Source organism: Nannobrachium achirus (genome assembly GCF_963921795.1).
Source record: "Nannobrachium achirus genome assembly, chromosome: 21".
NCBI classification, from domain to species: domain Eukaryota; kingdom Metazoa; phylum Chordata; class Actinopteri; order Myctophiformes; family Myctophidae; genus Nannobrachium; species Nannobrachium achirus.
In genome coordinates, this window is record NC_137828.1 from 36,989,376 (window position 1) to 37,013,052 (window position 23,677).

The 23,677-nt window shown below is 44.5% G+C and overlaps 1 protein-coding gene across 2 annotated transcripts in view; it reads left to right on the forward strand.

Annotated features, from left to right (window-relative positions):
- The window catches only part of nck1b (NCK adaptor protein 1b), a 69,285-nt gene extending 45,835 nt beyond the window's left edge, over window positions 1–23,450 (forward strand). Inside the window, exons 1-3 of one of the 2 annotated variants that reach the window (XM_080751884.1) lie at window positions 3,093–3,177; window positions 21,262–22,019; window positions 22,602–23,450. In XM_080751884.1, coding sequence (XP_080608010.1) covers window positions 3,144–3,177; window positions 21,262–22,019; window positions 22,602–22,802 — 993 coding nt within the window. In that variant the 5' untranslated portion in view covers window positions 3,093–3,143 and the 3' untranslated portion in view covers window positions 22,803–23,450. Of the gene's footprint in view, window positions 1–3,092; window positions 3,178–21,261; window positions 22,020–22,601 lie in introns of those variants that run through there. The other variant, XM_080751883.1, reaches the window with a different exon arrangement.
- The last annotated feature ends 227 nt before the right edge of the window (window positions 23,451–23,677 follow it).

Genomic DNA, 23,677 nt, shown 5'->3' on the forward strand with positions numbered 1-23,677 from the left:
GGGACCGTCCTCAGAGAGCTCCTAGATCCCCGTCATGGGACCTTAATGTAGTGCTGAGTGCCCTTTGCGGGCCTCCGTTTGAGCCCTTGGCACAAGCAGAGCTCAAGTGGCTGTCATACAAGACAGCCTTCCTGCTGGCTATTACATCTGCCAAGCGTGTCAGCGAGCTGCACGCACTATCAACCAGCGACACATGTCTCAGGTGGAATCCGGACGGGTCAGGTGTCACCCTGTGGCCCAACACAGCCTTCCTTCCCAAGGTGTTGGCAACAGCCCACCTCAACCAGCCTATTAGGCTGGCCCAGTTTAACCCTCCTCCAGGTGAGCAGACGGACCAGCTGAAGCTGTGTCCTGTGCGGGCCCTGAGGTCCTATTTAGGGGCTACCACACGCATCCGGCAATCGGAGCAGTTGTTCCTCTGCCATGGTGGCGCTAATAAGGGCCATGCCCTCTCCAAACAGCGCCTGTCGCACTGGGTAGTCGACACCATCACCCATGCCTATCACATAAGCAATCGCCCCAGACCACCAGGTGTGCACTGTCACGAGACCAGGAGTGTCTCCACCTCCTGGGCTGCCCTGAGGGGTGTGCCCCTCGAGGAGATATGTGCCGCCGCCTCTTGGACCTCAGCAGGCACCTTCTCGAGGTTCTACAGAGTGAATGTTGCCACTCCCCACCCATTGGGTGTGGTCCTCCTCCCGGAAACCTCTGATTCGACCGTTTAAGGTTTGTAATCAGGATTCCTCGTGACTTTGTTGGTACAAGTCATTCAGTGCTTAAAGCACCGCCTCTGGCGGTCAGGAGGGATGAAATAGAACGAAAGTTACGTATGTAACTACGGTTCTATGAATCCCGAATGACCGCCAGAGCGCTCAGTCACTCGGAATCCTCGCGTTCTCGCGAGAAAGTTCTGTAGGGACTGAACCCGCGGTGACCGACGGAAGATATAACTTCTTCCGGTTCATCCCGGGGTCACGTTGTGACGTTGTTGATATAAATGCTCGACTGCGCATGCGCGAAGGGAATCATTCAGTGCTTAAAGCACCGCCTCTGGCGGTCATTCGGGATTCATAGAACCGTAGTTACATACGTAACTTTCGTTCTCTCCTCTCGAAAGGCATTTTGGTTTTCCTCGGGTGAGGGTCGATGGCATGCCGAATCCGGTTTAGTATCATCCGTTTAGACCTTTGCTGCAATACAGGTCAGGCTGATGCCTCGGTAGTTGCCTAGCAGGGCAAGGTTACAGAACTGTAGGATGATGTGGTCAAGACATCAGTTCTTTACGACCTCTGGGGGTATGCCGTCCGGCACAGCACTCTTACCCTCTCTCAGAGTGTTTTTCACCATGGCAAACTCAGTGACCGTGAAGGGATCATCCTTGATGTTGAGGTCCTGGAGGAATGATGGTATATCTTCCTCCTCTCCATCTGATGTTGTGCCCAGCAGCCCTCGGAAGTGGTTGAACCAGGTCGCTACCCTCTCCTCACTGGTGTGTCCCTCTACCTGTCCCTCCTTGGTCCTCTTCCTTGGTCCTCGTCCTCGTCCAGGCTTCTCCATACTGCCTCTCACCATGCGCTGCCTGGACTCTCTGCACCCTCTCCATCAGTTCCTCCCCCTTGATGTTATCATATTTGAAGAGAAGCTGTTTGGCCTCGTTCAGTATCCCACGTCTCTCCACCGTAATCTCACATGCAAAGCCAAGCCATGCTTCCTCCACCCTGCCCCGTGCCGCTACGACCTCTGGGTGTTTGGACTGCAGGGAGCTTCTGGTTTTGTACTGGTACTACACTGGTATTACACTGGTCCTAATGACAAACCCCTTTTTTGGAAGATGGTGTGAACAGTTACTCAGCTGTTATTTGGGTCGTGACCAACCTTTCCACAACATTTTGTGCAAATCTGTGCATCTATATCAAAGTTATGCACCTTTTTATGATAGGCCACTCCCATTGCCACACCCCCTTTTAACCAATTGACATGAACATGCACACACAGCATGCAACATGTCAGCTTCCTATCACTAAAACTGTCGCTTCTAGAGGGTGATTTAGGAAGGTTTAACAAACCGCTAGTGGCCATTTTGAAAAATCAAAATTTTTGATGGCCCGATATCCAGATTTGTTTCTAATATATCAATGAACATATCTACCAAGTTTGGCACTTTTATCGCAAAATTGAACGATTTGTCATGTTTCAAGAGCTACGCCGCTCCACTATAATGAAACCCAGCCCATAACAAGTTCTAATACACCAAAAAGTACCTATTAGTAAATACTCTTTTATTTTTTGCATACTGTAGCTATAGTTACATTTGCGACTAATAAATAGAAGAACAATGATTTATTTTGTTTTCCTTTTACAAAGCGTGTGGAATAAGATCATGGTGAGAAGTGGATTATTGACCACGTATTCATATTATTTTACATTGTATTAGTTCAAATCATTAGCTCATAGCTGGGTGTGGAATAGTGTCATCCTTTTAGGGAATGTGGCAGAGTATGAAGTATGTCCGGTGCGTGCGCGCGGGCGTGCGTGTGTAAGCACGCGTGTGCATGAGGATTCATGTTTCCTGGGTTTGTTATATGTTATGAGCGTGTCTCTATAGGCAACTGGAATCATGTGACACGCAATAACCGTTGACTCAGCCGTCTGCTGCAGTCCTGTCCCATTCCATAGGATGTATGTGTATGTTGTGGACGGCACTCTCTTTCACTTCTCATTTTTGGCTCTGAATAGTGATGAAATGCTTCTTTCTTGGCCGCTTGTTTACCTCCCCAGTGCTCTAGTCTTGGCATATCTTTCTTTCTCTATTTCTCCTCTGTCTTTCCCGGCCTGCCCCCCCCCCCCCCCCCCCCCCCCCCCCACACACACACACACACACACCCTACCCTTTCCCCTCGTCTCTCCATGAGGCCTCTGTGTGCTCCAGCCTTCCAGAGTTGTTGGCCTCTCTCTCTCTTCCCTAGCATGCTCCCATTGGCTCCGGTCAGGTCACATGGCCGCTGGTGGAGTGGGCCGTCCTGCTCCGCTATCCGCCCTGCCTGCTCTCTCTGCGTGTTCACATGGAATAGCTCTACAGCTGCAGTGGGAAGAGAGCAGGGGCCGGGAAGGAGAGAGAGAGAGGGAGAGGGAGCGAGCCCAAAATGGACATGGCTAACCTATTCAAACATTTCTTTCGTGAGTTTTTCAACTTTTCCTAGTTCTTTTCCTATCTCCATGGGCTCGTCTTGAAAGCCTTTTTGTGAATAGGCTGTTGTTTCTGGTGGGGGGGGGGGGGCGTCTGTGAAGTTCCTTTGTTTTCTCAAGTTTGAGCTGTCTTTTCTTTTATGTTCTCTCTCTCTCCGGCTTTGTAGGAAGGCCTGACGCTTTTCTTTTTCTTTCTTTTACCCTGCCTCCTCCTCATGACTTTCTCTGTGATTCTTGAGACAATTTGGGGTTGGCAGCATGCTAATGTCATATGTAGTTTATGTGAACAGTGATTCTTGGTGCTAGTGTTTTTGTGCTGCCGACGGCGTGAGGGGTGCTGAGCCCCTGTCTGCCTGTCTGAGCCGCTACACAGACGGGGCGGATATGCTTTTGAAAAACCTTCTGCTGAGTCGAAGCCTGTAATTGCTCCAGCACGCTCCTTCTCTCTCTCTCTTCTTCTCTTGCTGTCTTTAAAAATCTAGACATACATGTCGTCACTGTCAGGCAGAAACCTTGTATCTCCAAGTTTCAAAATAGTATGTTCTTTCGTAACTTAAAGCACTGCTTCATCATACAAGAGTGTTGCACAAAAGTAGAGAAAATAGCAGATCTACACCATGAGGCGTTGTGCACTTGTAGATCGGCTATGTTCACTTTCACTTTAAAAAAAGGGACGGTTTTGGACATACAAGGTTTCCACCCGACAACGACGATTCCCCTCCCGTTTTGTCTTGTTTAGTGAGTGGGTTTTTGCTTTTTTTTTTCATTTGGATTACATTATCATGCTAGGAGGAGAGAGCCCACCCCACCCACCCGTTTTAGAAGAGATATCTCAAGACACATAGCCAAAGCCTGTTTTCTGTTATGCTAACACTCGGGGGGCCAGGCTAGTTCAACTCAGGGAGGCTCCCTCTGGCTCGCCTCCCTTCCCTCACCCCAGTAATGAGCTACAGTAGACGGGGACGCGGGGTGTTCGTGTGTAGAACACTGTAGTCATTGTGTTGTGAAGGACGAGGGCCGGGGTTGGGTGGGGGGGGGTCTGTGCTGATTGAGGGGGGGGGCCGGGGCTCCCATCTCCCGCACCTCACTCAGTTATCAGAGGAATGTCATTACACAGGCAGCTCCAAGGAGGCCGTGGATACTTTACAGCCACGCTGACACACTTTTTCAAAGGGCCGTGTGCGTTCTGGGTTGTAATCGTACCTTGTAACTGTTGAGTGGTCTCTTCTGTCCGTCTGTGTGTATCTGTCTCTCTGCCCTCACCACCTGTGTGTGTGTGTGTGTGTGTGTGCGCGTGCGTGTGTGCGTGCGTGCGTGTGTCTCCATACTCTGACTGGCCTGAGTGCTGTCTGTACTAGTCATCGAGAGTGATAGGACGATGAATTAAAACATGCCAGTAAAAACCATAGCGATGAGCTAACAACCCTGTTCAGCTTGTGTAAACTTCAGAGCTAGCTAGCGTTCTCCCTCCCGCCCTCCTCCCTGCGTTTTCCTGTCTCTTGGCCTCCCCAGCGAGCGGAAGCACTAATTTGAGCCACATTTCTCCCAGTGTGCTGTGGAGGAGTGCGGAGCGGAGAGGAAGTGGAGACGCTGAAAGGATGTTGAATCATTGCTGATCGTCTGTCTGTTGTTGTTTGGCTTTCTGACACTTGGTCTGTCATGCCTCTCCTCTCTGTTTCTTCAAAGTTTTCCTGAGCAAGGAGATACGATGCTGTCATGCTGACAATTGGCATGACAATTTGGCCAAAGAGTAATATCAAATGTAGTAGGGCAGGGGTCTTCAACGTTTTCAGTCCAAGGACCCCTTAGTTGAGAGAGAGATGAAGCCCACACAACCTTTTCATAGATTCCATATCCATTTCATTGTTTGACAGCACAATCAATGTATTTTGGATTCATGTCAATTTGTGTTTTCAAATATTTAACCACTTGAACCATCATTACTTAATATACTTGACCTTTCACACTGTACTTAGTCTGTTCTTTTCCCCCTCTACACCAAAGCTCTTTGCCGAACATAGCCGATCTACAAGCTCACATCGCCTCGAGGCGTTGTGAGCTTGTAGATCTGCTATTTTGGGCTAAAGTTCTCAGAACATGGACGCTAGGGTTCAAGTGGTTAATATAAAAAAGGAGAAAAAAGGTTTCTATCACTCAAAGATTTGGAGGACCCCCTGTAGTAACTCTGGGGACCTCCTAGGGGTCCCAGACCCCCTGTTGAAGACCCCTGTACTAGGGTGTTTTCCCCCCATAAAGCCAACCGCCCTTCTTTGTTTTCCTGTGTCTTCTGCCATTAAGCATTGCATAAGAGGAAGTGATGCATATGGCAGGCCTCGTTGAAGAGTAGCCAACATCATAAATGTGCTCAGAGATGGGGACAAAGTATGGAAAACATCGACAGGACTGCTCCATTTGTCTGATGGGACGTGGATAGCCTGCCATTGACGTGATCATTTTGTCTTCGCTCCTCAGTTGTGACCAGTGAGAATAGTTTGAGTTGAGCGGGTTTGCACTAGATACAAATAGTCGGGGACCCACAAGCCCAAAAGCTCAAGGAATAGGGTTGAACCTGTGATTTTCGGCCGCACTTTTTATTTCTGTTTTATCAATTAGTTTGGTCATTTCAAAACTGTGTGAAAAGTCATCACTTTTCACAGTTTTGGGGGGCCAAAATTTAGCCCAAGGAATGTTTTTCATGCAAAACAAATTGCAATGGATTCAGAATCATAAAGAACCCCTAGTTTGACCCCTCACATGCTACTTAAAGCAGATTTCTGAGCGGTGGTCACAACGCTCCTATACGTGGCCGTGTATGTGGGTATGTGTGTGTGTGTGTGTGTGTATGTATGTGTCCGGCCGTGTCTGTATGTAGCCTGCAGTACCTTTTCTGACCACACATGTTAAGGGAGGGGCGCTGTTGTTCGCACGCACGCACACACACACACACACACACACACACACACACACACACACACACACACACACACACACACACGCGCGCAGCCTCCACTGCTCAGTTCACACGAGTGTGATTTTTTTTCTTTTTTTGGAGTCGATGGGACAGGGAATATACAAGTGGCCATAACTTTTTGCGCGATGTCTCTGGCAGAGCAGGCCTCTCATTAGCCCTATTCACGACCCGCCCACTCAGCAAATTTCTCAGTATCCCCCAGGTGCTGACATCAATTTAGAAGGGGAAACTATAACAGAAATAGCTGGACTTAAAGCCAACAAATCATTATTTTGAACGGTAAAGTAAATTATAATGCTTTGTGCCTTTCACTATCTTGTGTTCTTGATCATGCTAGCCGTATTTTATACTTTACTATTCGGAAATTGCATTAAATCTGCGATTTCTGTGTTAACTAATAGGCTATAGTAGGATTTCCCCCTTCAAAACGTGACTTCAGCACCCGGGGGATGCTGAGTGGGCGGGCCGTGAATAGGGCTAATTCTGTGGACCTTAATTACCAAACTAATAGATAAAACGGAAACAAAAAGTACGGCAGAACATCATAGGTCCTCTCCCATTTTGGTGACTGGGTCCCCGGCTAAAAGTAATACATGTAGCATTATCAAAGCCAGCATTTGGCTAAAGTCACTTACAGTATAAGCCTATTTGCTTATTACTGTGAATAGACTAAAGTGCAGTCAATATTCTCCAGCAGATGTTTCACAAAAGTGTGCAGCTGCAATTTAAAACAAATATTTTGTCATTTACTTGTCAGATACAATTCCCTGTATGTGATTTCCAAGCTACAATAACCTCAATTTGAAAGATATTCCTTTTCCCTTTTTGATTATGAATTATGAATGGATCGGTTAACATGATATTACCCACCATGCACTGCGCAAGCAGCCAATTAATAATAAGACCATTTCTTTGTTTTGCTCCTTCAAGAGGATTGTGCTAAGCACAGCATCTGAAGCTATAAGTACATCAACAAAGCAGAGTCCAGAGCAGTGAAAACATCTGCAGTGTGCTGCGCCTCTCCCCTCTCCCCTCTGCCTTGCCTTCATCACAGAGAGACTGATGTTTGAGTGCTTTTGATGTCTCAGACGGCTGAAGTTGAAAGAGGCCTGTGCATTTCCTGCGTGGCCATCAGTCAGCCATGTTGGCACAACAGGCCTTGATTGAACCTGCAGGGTTTTAGAGCAGTGGTTCTCAACCTTTTCAGGCCGTGACCCCCAAAATAATCATATTTTAACTGGGGACCCCTCCACCCTGACGAGCACTAAGTGTTGAGGCATTACATTTTGTATGACACGGTTCTATTGTGAAAATAGCAGATCTACACGCTCACAACGACCCCAACGCGAGGCGTTGTGAGTAGGCCTGGGGCGGTATGGACATTTTGTTACCGCGATTACCGTCTTCCCATTTACCGCCGGTACTGCGGTAATTACCGCACCCCCGTATCTATTAATTAAGGTTCGGCGATAAGCCAAAATATTGCAATCATCTTCCCAAAAGTCGCCTCTCCACAGTGGAGAGGAGACAGCCTGACTGCCCGAGTTATACTTCTCTGTACAGCACAGCGGGTCTGGCTTTCAAAGGAGCAGATCTACAAGCTCACAACACATCGCATCCGCGACGCGTTCTGAGCTTTTAGATCTGCACTGTCGGGTTACCATAGTAACGTAGGCTAGCTACTTGGGCTTTTCAGACACAAACAGCTGTGTGAACAAACCAGAAGAGGAAGGGTAGTCAGATCATGTACAGTGATTCTGTAAACTCACGTCACGTCTCAACTCTCAAATCGCAGTGATTGAGTGCTGCTATATACAGGTTTTAGTTACAAGACTTGACAGAAAAGGTTATAAAATCGCCGACGCGCCGTACGGGGCACAACGTGGGACGCGGTGGAGAAAGTAAAATAGTTTCATTTTCGGTTTTACTCCACGCGGCCCGCGCTCCGCCAGTAATCCGTATGAATAAAAAAAGATATGCCACAACACAAGGTATGTATTAACATCCTTGTGTCGAGTGGATTACAGAGAAAGTGTATGCTGCTCCGTCATAGAGTTGTGCTCCGTACCCTGCTCTGTGCACTGTGTGCAGGGCGTGATTCCTAAACCCACCAGGATTGAGTTAAGACCCGCCTCACTCCTGGAAGACCTCGCGTTTCCACGAGGCGGGTCTTAACTCAAGCCTGGTGGGTTTAGGAATCACGCGTGTGCAGGTCTGTGTCTGAGTGACGTATGTGGCTTCCAACGTGTGGTACACGGCCCAGAGCAGAGCGGCATGGAGCGCATGCGGTCCTCGCTTCTCCCCCGTTTTAAAACTCGCTTGTTTTCCAATAAAAAATAGACCTTTTTTTTTGTCTTTTTACCGCGGTAAGCACAATGACACCGCGGTAGACCTCGGTATACCGCGGTACGGCGGTACGGCGGTTACCGCCTCCAACCCTAGTTGTGAGCGTGTAGATCGGCTATTTTCACAATTTCTGCCTCTAATATTTGACAATTTGGCCAATGTTAGATTTGTCATTTTACAGGTATTAAAAAGTCCTTAAATTGACACTTTAGAAATGTGCAGATACCCTCTATACCAGACCTGGGCATTGTGCGGCCCGGGGGCCGTAGGCGGCCCTTTGGTTCACTCTGACCGGCCCTTGTAGGGTTAATGGCAAATTACAAAATAAACTAATTTTCAAATTGTACCTCATGCATGGACTAAAGCCGCATTTGTTTTATTTTTGTATTCACGTACATACATATGGACGCAATGCGTACATCAGCACGTGTGTGTGATCATTGGATGTTGTCTCAATAACAAGCAGGTGGTCAGACTGGTCACAAGTCAAGACGACCTGCCTTACCTTACCCATCAAAAATATTGCTAAAGTGGCTAAAAAAAGAGAAGTCGATGCCGAATGCCGGGTTTTCAACAACATTTGGACTGTTTATTCACTGCCTTTTGGCCTGGCCCTCCACAATATTTTATGTTGTTCATGTGGCCCCATGGAAAACAATAATTGCCCACCCCTGCTCTATACTATACACTTAAACTTTAAGTTGGTTTGTTTACTGTTGAGTGAGAAAACAATGTTGCACATTAAGCTAATAATTTGGGGACCCCACCCCGACCCACAGGTTTAGAACCACTGTTTTAGAAGAGGGCAACCTCCACTGCTGTTAATTTTGACAGCAAATTTTGTTGACAGAAACAAGCTTGTAGATCTGCTATTTTCAGTGCATTCCCGCCAATCCTACTTTTATTGCCTGCGCATGCGGGGCTCGTGTAGTCTGCGCGCCTGGTATATGGTATCATTGATATCATATTTGTATCTTTCCAAACGCACTGTACGCATGCAACATACGCGCGCTTTGAAAAGCCTGGTGTAGCCTGGGCATAAAATGGCTTGTCTTTTATTTCTACTGGATCGGTGAAAAAAGGTCGGACAGAAACCTGAAAAATGTTTTTTTTTGTAAATTAAAGCCCTACTTCTTCATACAAATAGTGAAAATAGCAGATCTAGAAGCACACAACGCCTCGCGGTGCGAGGCGGTGTGTGCTTGTAGATCGGCTATTTTCACAATTTTAAATCATTTTTAAAATGATAAATACAAAACAAACAGTTTTGGACATACAAGGTTTCCTCCTGACAACAACGATTTGTGGAACACTCCAAACCCTGCACACATTCTGTTCACGTCCTTTGTCTTTCCCATGTGGTTAGTGGCATTCTGTGCATATGCTCTGCGCTCAACCCAACGCGCGTTGCCATATTGACTGCCATCTGGTTGTAGTATGTGAGGAACATGTGACACTGAGTTCTCAGTGGCCTGAAGGCACTTTTAGAGGCATACATTAACCCCATGGACTCTCTATTGAGTCCCCATCTGAGGCATTTCATAATAGGCGAACATTATGCGAAAATAGCAGTGTGCTTGTAGATAATCAATTTTTGCTGACTGTTGCTAAGTAACAATTGGCTCAGGTAATGCTAGAATATGACCAAGTTGACTAGTTTCAGGATATTACACATTGTCAGTCAACTGTTAAGTGGGACAATCTAGATTTCATAATTAGAATCAAGGTTAAAACCAGAAAAAATATATAACATTTCCCCTCAAAAATACTAAAGCGTTCCCATTTTGAAGCTGGTCCAAGTGGTCCGTTAGATGAGGGGGATGTTCAGGCACTGTCAGACAGGCTGACGCGGGGTGTTGTCGCCCACAGAGGAAGAGCTTTGGAAAGGAGGGAAGCGGAGGGGTCGAGAGAGGGCCCTGGCAGACAATGGACAGCCAGCCAGGACAGGGAGGCCAGCGTTGAAAACGAGAACCCCAGTTCCTGTCTCTCGCTGTTAGTCGAATAAACTCCCCCCAGTACTTTCGTCTGCTCCCCGCCAGCTTACCTCATCTTTTTTTAAAGAAAAAGTGAACTTGTTGGTGGTCTTGGTCTTGGTAGTTGTTTTGTTTTGTTTGGTTGTTTTCTTTTCTCTTCTTTCTCTGATTTACTGGCATTTGATGTGACAGCGCTTCCCGTCTCAGCATCCTCTTCGCAGGAACCTCGCAGGAAAGAGCGTTTGACGTGGAGAGAGAGAAGAATTTCCAGTGCACAATGAGTTCATTTTCCTTCCCCATTTTGAAAGGCTTCTCCAAGTAGCTTATGGCTTGCACATGGCGTGCGCAAATGCACACACACACACACACACACACACACACACACACACACACACACACACACACACACACACACACACACACACACACAGACGCACACACACAGAAACACTCATACACACGATGTTGTAGGTGGTGTTTAGGCCGTAGGTGGAGGGAAGTGTGGCGACAGAGAAAGACAGAATTGTCCTTCCTCTGCCTCTACTACAGTTAGCGGAACCCAGACACTTGTCACTCTGAAGCTACAGGTTGAGTATTCCTGCCATCGTCATATTTGTATTTACAAACTGCTAACTCGGCGCTGACTTTTACTTTGCATCCACTCTTGTACTGTGGAAATGTAGTCATTTGGAGGGAGTGAATTGCACAGATTTAGCAGTTTGACAGATGCTGTGACTGTTTGGCCTTGGGTGTTGTTTTACTTTTTTTTTTACTAACCCTATGATATGTAATGTTCTTGGCAGTGCCCTAAAGGCCTGTCCATAGTATCACCGAAATGTTCGGTGAGTTGGACTTTCCGACGTGCAAATTTCCAAACTCTAATTCGGTCTAATGCTTTTCAGAAGTCGCGAGGGACATAATTTTATGGTCAAAAACCTTTTGACCGAAATCTTTGGTTTCGGTCACAGTATGGACAGGCCTTAAGTCAGTAGTGAGACCGGTGTCACAATGCAGTTTAAGTCAATGGGGAGAATATACATTTAATAGTATATACATTTAATAGAATATACATTTAATAGTGGTCTTCAAGAGACAAGAAGGTGGCCACACACATTCATAGCCAAAGTACCAATATTCTATTATAGGACGCAAAGTAAATAAACCAACGGTTTGGCAGTTACAGTACGTTTATTCTTCAGGGTATGAAGACACTTACCTGCTGAAACGTTGGTTTATTTACTCTGCTCCCTATGATAAAATATTGGCACTGTGGCTACCAGTGTGTGCGGCCAAGTCCTTGTCTCTATTCACTATTCACTTTATTCTCTCGTGGGCCGGCACCACTATAAGGACGTTGGTGTGCGTACTGCGTAGCATTCTCGTGCACAGAGAATATGCATTAAATTAACATAACACATAGGCCTATCTAAGATTGCTTAAAGTTGTCACTTATGAGTTGTGACACTGGATCCAAAACATCTGTTGACTGGGGGACCCCCAGAGAAACTTGTGCTCTTTCTTCATACTGTACTTCTTAGTGTGTAAGTTAGGGTTGTTAAGTAACGGATTACATGTAACGGGATTACGTAATCAGATTACAAAAAACAGGTAACTTGTAAAGTCTCAGGTTACATTTTAAAATGTGTAATCTGGATTACAGTAACGGATCTGAATGATGGGGGTTACATGCTGGATTACATTCTCCCCTTGCCCTCATCAATTTTACAAATAAGTTATAACGCCAAGCAATAAAATAATCAAGTCGAATCAGCGTAAAGTACTGCCACTTCGCTTAAGTAAAATTCTGTTGTCCTTTTCCTAATTTCATTGGCTCAATATTCTTGTCTAGTTATCAATGGTAAAACTTGTTTTATTTAATTAAAGAGTTTTGCTAAAACAGTAATCCAAAAGTAACTGAAAGTAACTAGTAGTTACTTTTTAAATTGTGATAATCAGATTACGTTACTGACTACATTATCTTTGCAAGTAACTTGTAACTGTAGGGGATTCCTTTTTAAAAGTAACCCTAACAACCCTGGTGTAACCCTATCCCAACGGGGTAGAGGTTCCCCACCCTGTCCAAATATTAAGTAAGAGCTTTATGGCCGATATACATAAGATAGTGCTCTGTTTCCCTAACAGTTGATCAGGACCCATTTGTGGGTCGCAGACAAATTCTTATGGGTCTCTTTATGTTTTGTTTCCTACGTTTCTTTCTATGACATTTCATGAATAAATAAAATAAAAATGTAAGAAATTCCATAAATTAGAAAACAAATCTTGATGAAATGGTGAAAATAGCCGATGTACAGGCAAACGTCTCATTTCCGTTTTGGGTCACAAGCAAAAAAAAACCTTTGGGAACCACCGAGATAGGCAATGCAAATCCTCCTTCCTTCCCTTCTGTAACATTGGCTTCGGCTTAGCAGCCGAGCCAACGTAGCTAGTTTTGTAGTTCCATGCTTGCTTAATGCAAAGCGTTCATTTGACTACATCAGGAAGCATCCGCCAAGACAATTCCAGTGATAACACGTGCGATAACGAGATGTCACCTGGCCAGGAAGCCCAAGTTTAGATGTACTCGATTTAAGCTAAAAAGAGGCTGTTTTCATGTGGAGCTCACCTCTCTGGCCTTTTGTTTGGAGCTACAGTAACTAGGTCATTCAATTTCCAACTGTGCTCCGTATCCTGGAGCTTGCACCTGCACCTTCTTACTTTCCTTTTTTTCCCTTCCCCACTTGCATTTGTTATACTTCAGGTCGTTCTATCAAACTCATTTTGGAATTGTTATCCTTTCTTATCCTCATCTGACATTGAAGGATGGCTGAAATGATGGCGAGTTGTGTTGGCAGACATCAGCTTTTACCAAAGAAATGACTTTTGTAGCTTTCCTCCTATCAATCACACTGTTTCATTTGAAGCTGTGTGGATTGATTTCTCCCCCGAGGCCTGTCACAATTATTACAATTAAACACATAATCACAATAATTCTTTGCACAATAATTTGTTATAATCGCCATAATCATTTCCATGTTAAAAATATCCTATAGATCCACTATTAAAGCATAATGTTATTAAATATTTGTTATATTATTTGCCCTTTGTAACTTTGCAACTATTTTTTACGAAGCCTAAAAGCCAAACAGAAATTGTATTTCTATTCATAATGTTCCAATGATCAACGACAGAAACACAATTACATCGTTAACGAGTGACATTTAGTCGTCAAGTAAAATGTCATCATCGTGACAGTCCTATCACCCTGTTTTTTTCATACCTGTTGTTTCGTCTAGTTTTTTGTTTCTTTGTCTGATTTGACGTTGGCCTTCTGCTAAGCAGGGATGATGGCATAACTAGACGTAGCCATAGACAGCAGACCTAACTGTGTGTCTGCAGGCTGTAGTTATGTGGAGCTGTGAGTGACTAATGATAGGGTCTACCTGGAAGCACTTTGACTCTGAACTTGCAGCTCTACCATGAAATTTACCCCCTCGACTCTTGTTGAGTCACAGGAGGCAACCTTTCGGCGACAATTTATCTGCGGTGAAGAAGGTTTAGTTGTGTGGCGTCATTACATTAGTCATGTTTCTTGCTGCTCAGAAAACAAACACACACACGCGCGCGCACACACTGTATATGCACACATCATTCTCTCAGGACTGTCCCTGGGGACTACACCCTGCCTTCCTGTATAATTTCACCGAGTTGATTTTTGATTATGCAAGCAGCAGCCCTGCGAACGTAATCAGAAATAAAGAGTCACCGCTTTTCATCTGCTCTCTGTGTCTGCAATCGAAGTCTGCCTCTAGTCTTAACTGTGTCTGGTCTGCTGCTGTTGGCCTATGTTACGTCAAATAGTTGTTTGGTGACAGGCAGCCCCACAGGCTCGTGCTGACAGAAATGTGATCGATGCATAATGAGAAGTGCAAGGTATCACTTTTAGAGATTTTCTTTCCTTCACAATACCGATTTAGTTTCCCCTAAATTGGGTGCCGGTCAGTACCAAGCTCGCATATCGGCCGAGACCAGTGTTTAATTTAAAAAAGAATCCAGGACAGTGGCTCTCAAAGTGGGGTTCAGGGACTGTGGGTTCCTTGAGGGGGTTTAGAACAAGGACACCAGCTCTCACTTTAGAACAAATTCTTCATGTTTATTACAGTTTACTGTTTAGGCATTTAGCTGATCCTTTTAATCCAAAGCGACTTACAATAAGCAGATAATACACATCACTATAATAAGCAAGATAATATGTCAGTACATTAACAACAATATAACCAATGCATAGGAATATCAATCTAGAAAAAACAATAACATAGACCACGTACCTAATCAGTAAAAAACTTCTAAAACCTAAAAACCTAAAAAATTCTATCTAGCTTCATGTATGGTCATTGAGGGAAGGGGAGTGTTACAGTAGTGCTATGGGTTTAGGTGGAGTCTGAAGAGGTGAGTCTTCAGTCCACGGCGGAAGCCAGGAAGCGAGTCTGTAGTTCTAAGTGCGACAGGGAGTTTATTCCACAGTTTGGGGGCCAGGAGGGCAAATTGTCTAGGACGACTGACGAGTGGATTTTTGTCCTTTTTTATTGAAGGTTTCCTCCCCCATCAGCAGCAAACAAATGAACGTTTCGTCCCAATAGGCCTTCCTCAGCGTGTAACAGTTGAGGGGGTTCCAAATTGACCCTTACAGGTCTGTAACTCTGAGAGTGTACAAATGGATTCAAATGGACTCTTTTGGTGGTATTGGAATGGCATACCCTGGCATACTCGCCGATACAGCATTTTAGGCAGTATCGGCAGCAGTTTTTCCGATACTGTTATCGGAACAACTCTTAAAGGAGGACTTTGCCACTAACCTATCTTCATATAATAGGTCCTCACTAATGTTCATAATAAAATTGCAAAACAGCTCTCTTAGGAGAGCTGTGGGAAGTTCAGAAATCCATAGTCTTGTGACATCATCGTTTGACAGATAATTCTTTTAACAATATTTTTTAAATAATATTTTTGATTTTTATTATCGCAAGAACAATAGCTTCCACTTTAACATTGCAACTTTTCAGGAATATAAAGCCTGCATTTTCTTCTTGGATTCCCCATTGATGATGTCACAAGACTGTGGATTTCTGAACTTCCCACAGCTCTCCTAAGAGACTTGGACAGAGTCGATTTCTTTTATTTTGCAATTTTATTATGAACATTAGTGACAACCTATTATATGAAGATAGGTTGAAAAGTGGTGAAGTAATCCTTTAATGGACCAATCCCCAATCACATACACACCCATTGTAACTGTTACAATGGGTGTGTATGTGATTGGGGATTGGTCCATTGCTTTTATTGTTTTACTGGACAAATTATCCGAAAGTAGCCTTATGATGGTATGTTTTGTGACGGCCTGTGACTGTGGTTGCTAGAGCTGGTCACTGCACAGCACAACCCAGAGCGTTAAACCACTTAAAACCCTTTATACACAGTTGACTGGAGTTCCCTGGCCTCAGGGGTTCTATACTAGATCCTCTACACCAAATCTCTGTGCTGAAAATACCTGATGTTAAACAACGTGTCACCACCCCAGTGTAGTGATGCTAGGGTTCATGTTAGAGTTGTTCTGATACCGATACCAGTGTCTGAAAAGCTGCTGATACTGCTTAATATGCTGGTATCGGTGAGACTGCCAGTCTTGTATGCCATTCCGATACCACGTAATGTATCACATGATGATATTTCATTTACAGTCTTTTATTTGTAATGCTTCAGTTGATGTTGCACGACTGTTTTATACTCTTACTGTGCTATCATAATTTTACTAACTTGTAGCTGCACATTAACAATTATTAATGGAATTCTGATTTATTCCTAGAACTCAAAGGTTCTCAAAACTTTTCATTTCAAGGAACACCATAACTCTCAGAGTTAACAGGCCTGTAAGGGTCCATATGGAACTCCCTCAAGGAACTCAGAGTCCCTGGACCCCACTTTTGAGAACCACTGTCTTAGATTTGTTTAAATTACACCCTGGTATTGGATAGGTACTTTGTATCGACTGATACGCAAGTCATGGGTATCGGTATCGGTACACCTCTCTAGTTCATGTAGTTAATTCAACTTGGAAAGTGTTTCAAAAATGGGCCCTCTGGGTTTTGCTGAGTCTCCTCTTGGAAAGTGGCAGCACTGGTGTTGTCACTGTCCTATCTGCAGTATGCATGTGTTTCACATGCTGGTTAATCTGCTGCCAGGCTGCCAAGAGGGAAATTCCTGTCCAGTAAAGAGTATGACCACAAGCATGCTAAAAAGCTAGGCTTCAGGGCTCTGTAGCTCAAGGAGAGGCCAGCGGGCCTCGGTAATCCCCTTTCTATCTAGGCTGGTCACAGAGCGAGTGTGACTAGGCACAATCTTGCGTAGTGTAGGGCTGTTGCAACAGGACCCATGCTAAATCACAAACCTTTGGTCACTGTCACTGAAGTGTCTTTTTCTTTGTGGTGCAGGCAAGGATATAGCTTACGTGTGTTGTGTTTGTGTGTTGTGTAAGCTGGGCCTATAGCAAGCTGGCCCTGCTCAAGAAAACCAGCCGACATTTATGTTTATTTCACCTCTTTCGTTGGCTGACATTTGGACAAAGGGCACAAAGACAAACTAGTCCTTTTGCTAAACCGCTGTTGATGCAGTGTTGATAAATATGCCCTTTGCATAATCACCACATCGTGGACAACTTATCAACTCGTTGTCATTAACGAGGAGCTAGGAGGGTAAAGAGCACTGGTGTAAGGTAACAGTACTCAAGTACTGTACTTAAGTACAATTCTGACAGTTTTCAATACTTTTACTTCTACCTAACCCCACTACACCTCAGAAAGAAATAAGGAAAATATTTTATTTTACTCCTTTACAATTATTTGAAAACGTTTGTTACTAGTTACTTTGTAGATTTTTATTACAAAACACACTAACCACTTCAGCTCTCTATATATTTTGGCCATTTGAAAATAGACGATCTGCAAGCACACAATGCGTCGCAATGTGAGCTTGTCGATCGCCTATTTTTTATTTTATTCATTTTGAACATGACTACTTTTACTTTACTTTTAAGATTGTTTTTGGGCTTTTATGCCTTTATTGGATAGGACAGTAGACTGACAGGAAATGTGGGGAGAGATAGGGAGTGACATGCGCCAAAGGTCATCCGGATCGAGAATCGAACCGGCGCCGCCGCCTGGCATCAATGCATTATGTGGCAATGCCTATGTGGTATGCACGTAGGCCAGCGGGCGCCCTACTTTTGTTACTTTAAATATATTTTGATGCAGATAGTTTTTTACTCTTACCCAAGTACATTTTGAATAGAGGACTTGTAACAGAGTATATCTACATTGCAGTATTGACACTCACACTTAAGTAAAACATGTGAGAAATAAAGAGGGAACGAAAAAGGAGCGAGATTAAGGGACAGGAGAAAGTGAGACGGGAGGACAGAGCAAAGGAAGGAGAGGGCAAGGGGAGAGTGTTGGCAGAACGAGAGAGGAGAGCTGCGGTGCGGGCCAGACCGGCTCAGGCTGGAGATGTCAGGGCAACCGAGGTGATTAACACAATGTGATTAGTGCCGCAGAAATGTGACTGGCCCCTTTTTTGCCTGCCTAGTCAGAGGTGAGGCAGCTAGTTGTACTCACCGCAGGTCTGGAGTGCAGAGGAGCTTGCTAGAATGTTAGCAAACAACAAGAAGAAGGGATATGTAATTACAGTACGAGCTCTCTGTCAGTAGGTTCTTTTTGGTCTTTTTTGCGATACGGTTGAGTGAATGTTCCAGTACTTTAGTAATATTTCTAAACACACTTTTTCCCCCCTTTCTGCGAAAACAACTCGCACCATTTGGCGTAATAGTTCACTGAGCCTACCTAAACAGAAGTTATGTCGGCAAAGAATTGATATGAATCTGTGTTTTTGTGAAAATGTTACTTCTCCATCTTTGCTGCTGATTCCTGTTTTCATTAATTATTTCCCTAAAGGTGACCACACACTGTGTGATGCTGGCCACCTCGGTGCCATCCCAGACGAAATTGCCACATGATTTGGCGCATAAATGAGGCGAAATCTTTTTGTTGTAAAAGTCTTGGATCGAACTGTATAACACAAAGGGTAAAGGATAGCAGTTGATCCAGCCGATCCTTGCTGTTGTAGGCTGCTATGACTAGGCTATGTAAGACACAGATACAGTATGTATGTCAGACATTTTGGGCCATGTTAGGCTGTTGATACGATTGACAACGTGAGACTATTATATAAACTGCTACCAACGTTTTAAAATATGTGGGGAATTTTGTTGTCAACTGCAAATTACCATACCAATTATTGAGACTTTACCCATTTCATGCGTCGAATCAGTGAATCAGTCACTTTCAGTCACAGAATCAGTTTTGTGAAACATAACAGACAACATAAATCTACCTATGATGTCCTCTCCTGCCAAGTCAAGAGCATTCCAAATTGTCCTCCTTTTAGTTTTTTTTTTATTACGTTTTTTAGGTAAATCGTTCCTTCGGCTGTCACACAGTGTAACAGGTACTGATGTAGGGGTGGGCGATATCGTGATAATTATCGTTGAGACGATACGATGGGTCCACGATATGCCTTTTCAGAGATATCGTACGTATCGTGATACAAAAAAAAATCCTGTTTAATCATTAATACAGAGATTCACACAGAATTCAATTTAAACCTGCATTTTGGTCTAAATCAGTAGCTCTCAAACTTTAAAATGTCAAGGTCTCCACTTAACTCTGACAGTATACAAATGAAACCAAATGGACCCTTACGGGTCCATTTGGTTTCATTTGTATACTGTAAGAGTTACATACTTGTAAAGTTCAATTTCGACCTCCCAAAAGGAACCCAGAGAGTCTAGTTTTTGTCAAGTAACTTGAAAAATAACCATAAAAACCAACGTGAAAAAGAATCGTGATAAAATCGTATATCGTGAAACAGCTTGGGAAAATATTGTGAGATTGTATTTTTCCTTATCGCCCACCCCTATACTGATGCATGATGTAAGAGCCAAATGGCCAACGTGTGTGAATATGGCCTATTGCCATCTCATTTCTTTAGACGCTGGTCCTAATCCTCAGGAATGCTTTGGGAAGGCGTGGGGGCTAAGGCCTCTGGGTACTGTAATGTGGCGAGGGAGTGATAATACATACTGTAAGGTGGACTCTACTCGCCTACTCAACCCTCCCTGTATTTCAACACAACCTCTAATGCTTATTATCGCTGCCGGCCTGCTATTTTCAAAGGTCTTCTTTGTGTGTGTGGTACAGTGTGATGATGAGACTTGTTGTTTCACAACAGTGAACAGATGACACAAGTCGAGCAGCAAATGCTGAAATGTGTGATTAGAAATGGTATTGGCTGAGATTTTCTTCACACTTTCCTCAGATAAATATCACCATGTGTACCTACAACTTTACTGTAACTTTGATATCGATTAGTGTTGCAGATGTCAGAAAACATTATTTGTACCTACCGTTTCAAAGTGTTCGTATTCCCTGAATAAGAATCGGCAGCCATCTTTTCCAACAGTGTGCTAGTGTTGTTGGCACGTACATACTCAATACAACGTTCAGTGTCAGGCATTTTTACATTTGTCCTACTGTGACTTTGTGCTACTGTAACTGATATCCGTCCATCCTTACTATGCTGTATGTATGATTCTTGCCATAAACGTGTCCATAGTGCAGGTACAAAACCTTTGCGTACAGCACCATTGGGGCTTGTTTCTTCTTTTTATAACAAACTCATCAGATGGACCTACTTGCAGTGTAGATCCCCTTGATTACATAAACGTTCATGCCTCAATGAGCAGAGAATTCAACTTACAGAGAATTTAGCTAACCCTTTCTAGCGTCTGGGGGTAGCTCAGTTGTTAGAGCATTGGTCTTTGGACCACAATGACCTGGGTTCAATGCTGGGCACTCTGCTTATGAGCAGCACGGCTTGGGTAGTGTAAGATGTGCTCCACCTCCTCAAACCATCTCCTAGGGGTCTAGTGCAGTGGTTCTCAACCTGGTTCAGGGCCCCGTCCTCACATCATTTTTTTTCTTTCGTCACCCGGACCCCAGGTGGATTTCTTTACTGTCACCTGGATCCCCAGGTGACTTTTTTCTATTGATTAGTCATGCCATGGAGAGTAGAGTTCAATAATATTTTTTGGTTTTTGTCACATTCCTAAGACAAAAATTTGATTCGAGTAAATTTACCCCCATTGATTCCGGATGGTGACCCGTTTCGAAACGGGTCACCATCCGGAATGAATGGGGGTACATTTATTGTTATCACATTTTTGTCTTAGGAATGCGACAAAAAACAAAAAAAATTATTGAACTCTAGTCTCCATGGCATGACTAATCAATAGAAAAAAAGTCATTTTGGGGGTGAACTACTCCTTTAAGACCTTTTTAATACCTAAAAAGAAAAAAGACCATTACTGCATCAAACATTTTGAAAATAGTCGATCTACAAGCTCACGACGCTTGCGTTGCAAGGTGTTGGGAGCTTGTAGATCGGCTATTTTCTCCATATTTATCAAACAATAATGTACTGCCTCAACTCCTACGTTCCAAGTGCTTGTCAGTTCAAATATGGTTATTTTGGGGGGTCAGTCGGGTCACAGCCTTAAATTAAATTTCCTTTGCTAAAGCTCCTGACCTAATTCACTGTGGTTCATTTCATTCTCTTGCCTGTAAAAAGCACCATGACCAACGCACTGTATGTGTCCCGGTTTGTTCTCTCTCTATCCAGGAATCGGAAAGGTGAAGAGCAGGAAGGCGGGGATGCGGGAGACGGCCTCCAACGCCGATGCGGACATGTATGCGGACAACGGCGAGCGGCTCTACGACCTCAACCTGCCGGCGCTGGTCAAGTTCAGCTACACAGCGGAGCGCGAGGACGAGCTGTCGCTGGTGAAGGGAACGCGCGTGGTGGTGATGGAGAAGTGCAGCGACGGCTGGTGGCGCGGCAGCTACAGCGGCCGCTGCGGCTGGTTCCCCTCCAACTACGTCACGGAGGACATGGACGGCACGGCGGGTGGCGGCGTGGGCGGCATGGGAGACCCCGCCGGGTCGCTGACGGAGAAGCTGTTCACGGTGGCCAACAGCGCCGCCAACGGCAACCGCGTGCTGCACACGGTGCAGGCGCTCTACCCGTTCAACTCGGGCAACGACGAGGAGCTGAACTTTGAGAAGGGCGAGGTGATGGACGTGGTGGAGAAGCCCGAGAACGACCCCGAGTGGTGGAAGTGCCGCAAGGCGGACGGGCAGCTGGGCCTGGTGCCCAAGAACTACGTCACGGTGATGGACTCCACCTCCACGGCCAACAACCCGCTGGCGGCGCCCGCGGGGCCGCCCACGCCCGACTGCGACTACATCTCACCCTCGGGCGTGGGGCGCTTCGCCGGGAAGGAGTGGTACTACGGCAAGGTGACGCGCCACCAGGCGGAGGTGGCGCTCAACCAGCGGGGCTCCGAGGGAGACTTCCTCATCCGCGACAGCGAGTCATCGGTCAGTACCGGTAGCAGTGGGGATTTTGAATAAAATTACATTTTAGTCATCTGAAATGTTTTAGTCCAGTTTTAGTCGACTAAACATCATAAGACTAAATCTACAGTTGGTTTTGTTGACTAATTTGTATTTTAATGGCAGATTTTACATTTGGTTGCATGCTGAAAATCTACTATTTTCAGAGCACAATACCTGAGCACAACCAAACATAAAACGACTTGTCTTTTAGTGCTACTGGATCTTTTCTCCACTTCGTCCCTCCCTAACAATTTAGCCTAGTTTTTATTTGTTAGTCATCATAGTTTAGTTTTAGTTTAGTTTTTATTTAGTTTTCGTCAGTGAAAAAAGGTAGTGGAACTACTACTAACTACTACTAACCAGTAGCCAACGCAATGTCACACCTGGTCATTGATTTATTGATTCAAGATTGGAGTAAAATCAACACTCATGCTGCGTACAATATGTTCCATCTGCGTTATTTTATTCCTCTAACAATTGCTTTAATTATTAACTAATTGATTAATGAATTGATAAAGGCTAATAATCAACTTCTTCCCGTCTCTTTCCCTCGCTGTCTTGTAGCCAAACGACTTCTCCATCTCCCTGAAGGCGCAGGGCAAGAACAAGCATTTCAAGGTGCAGCTGAAGGAAAGCCTCTACTGCATCGGACAGCGCAAGTTCAACTCTATGGAGGAGCTGGTGGAACACTACAAAAAGGCCCCCATCTTCACCAGCGAGCAGGGGGACAAACTGTACCTGATCAAGGCACTGGCCTCCTCCTGATCTCTCTCACTTACAGACATAAAGACATACACACACACACACACACACACACACACACACACGCGCGCACACACATTAACTTGTGCACACACAACTACATGTACACAAGGACACACTAACATTCAAAACTCAAAAAAAAAAACCTGAAGACTTAAATATCAGGACGTATGTGCTGGAAATTGTGAGCATTCCAAGAGGAGACTGGGGAGAAAGTAAAGCGAGCGAGAAAGAAACGGACGGACGGGAGAGAGATAAAAGACTTTGGACTCCCGAGAGTGTGGACTACGTACAGACCTCTTGGTCGACCGTTCTAAAATATCCAGATGTGTTTAGGTCATAGGCAATGCCATGTATTTCCACCTTGACACCTATTAGATCTACATTTAGTTTTCTTTTTTTTTTGTTGTTGTTGTTGATAATATATATATTCTTTTTAACAGTTTCTTTTTAAAAAATGTGATGATTTTTAACTCTATCCCGTACTCCCAACAACAACAGAATGATGCGTCTTCAGATGACGGACGTTTGCGAAATCCAGAGTTTAGCCTGAAGTTCTTTACATTTCAACTCATTTTTGTGTTTGTCTGTCTTAACTCATTCTTCATAAAAATGCTATGGATGTGGACACAATAATCCACAGCTTTTGCTAACTGCTAATCATGAATAAAAATAAGTGACCAAAGTATATTTATTGGAAGGATTTCTTTTGTCAGATTGTGGTTTTACGGACGTTGGAGGGTTTGCTTTTGACGAGGATCCAGTGATTACAGGTGAGGAATATATGTGTTATGATAAAACCTATACGTTGAAAGCATTTCTTGTTTTTCCATTTAGCTGAAAATAGCAGATCTACAAAAATATCCACACTCCCCGAG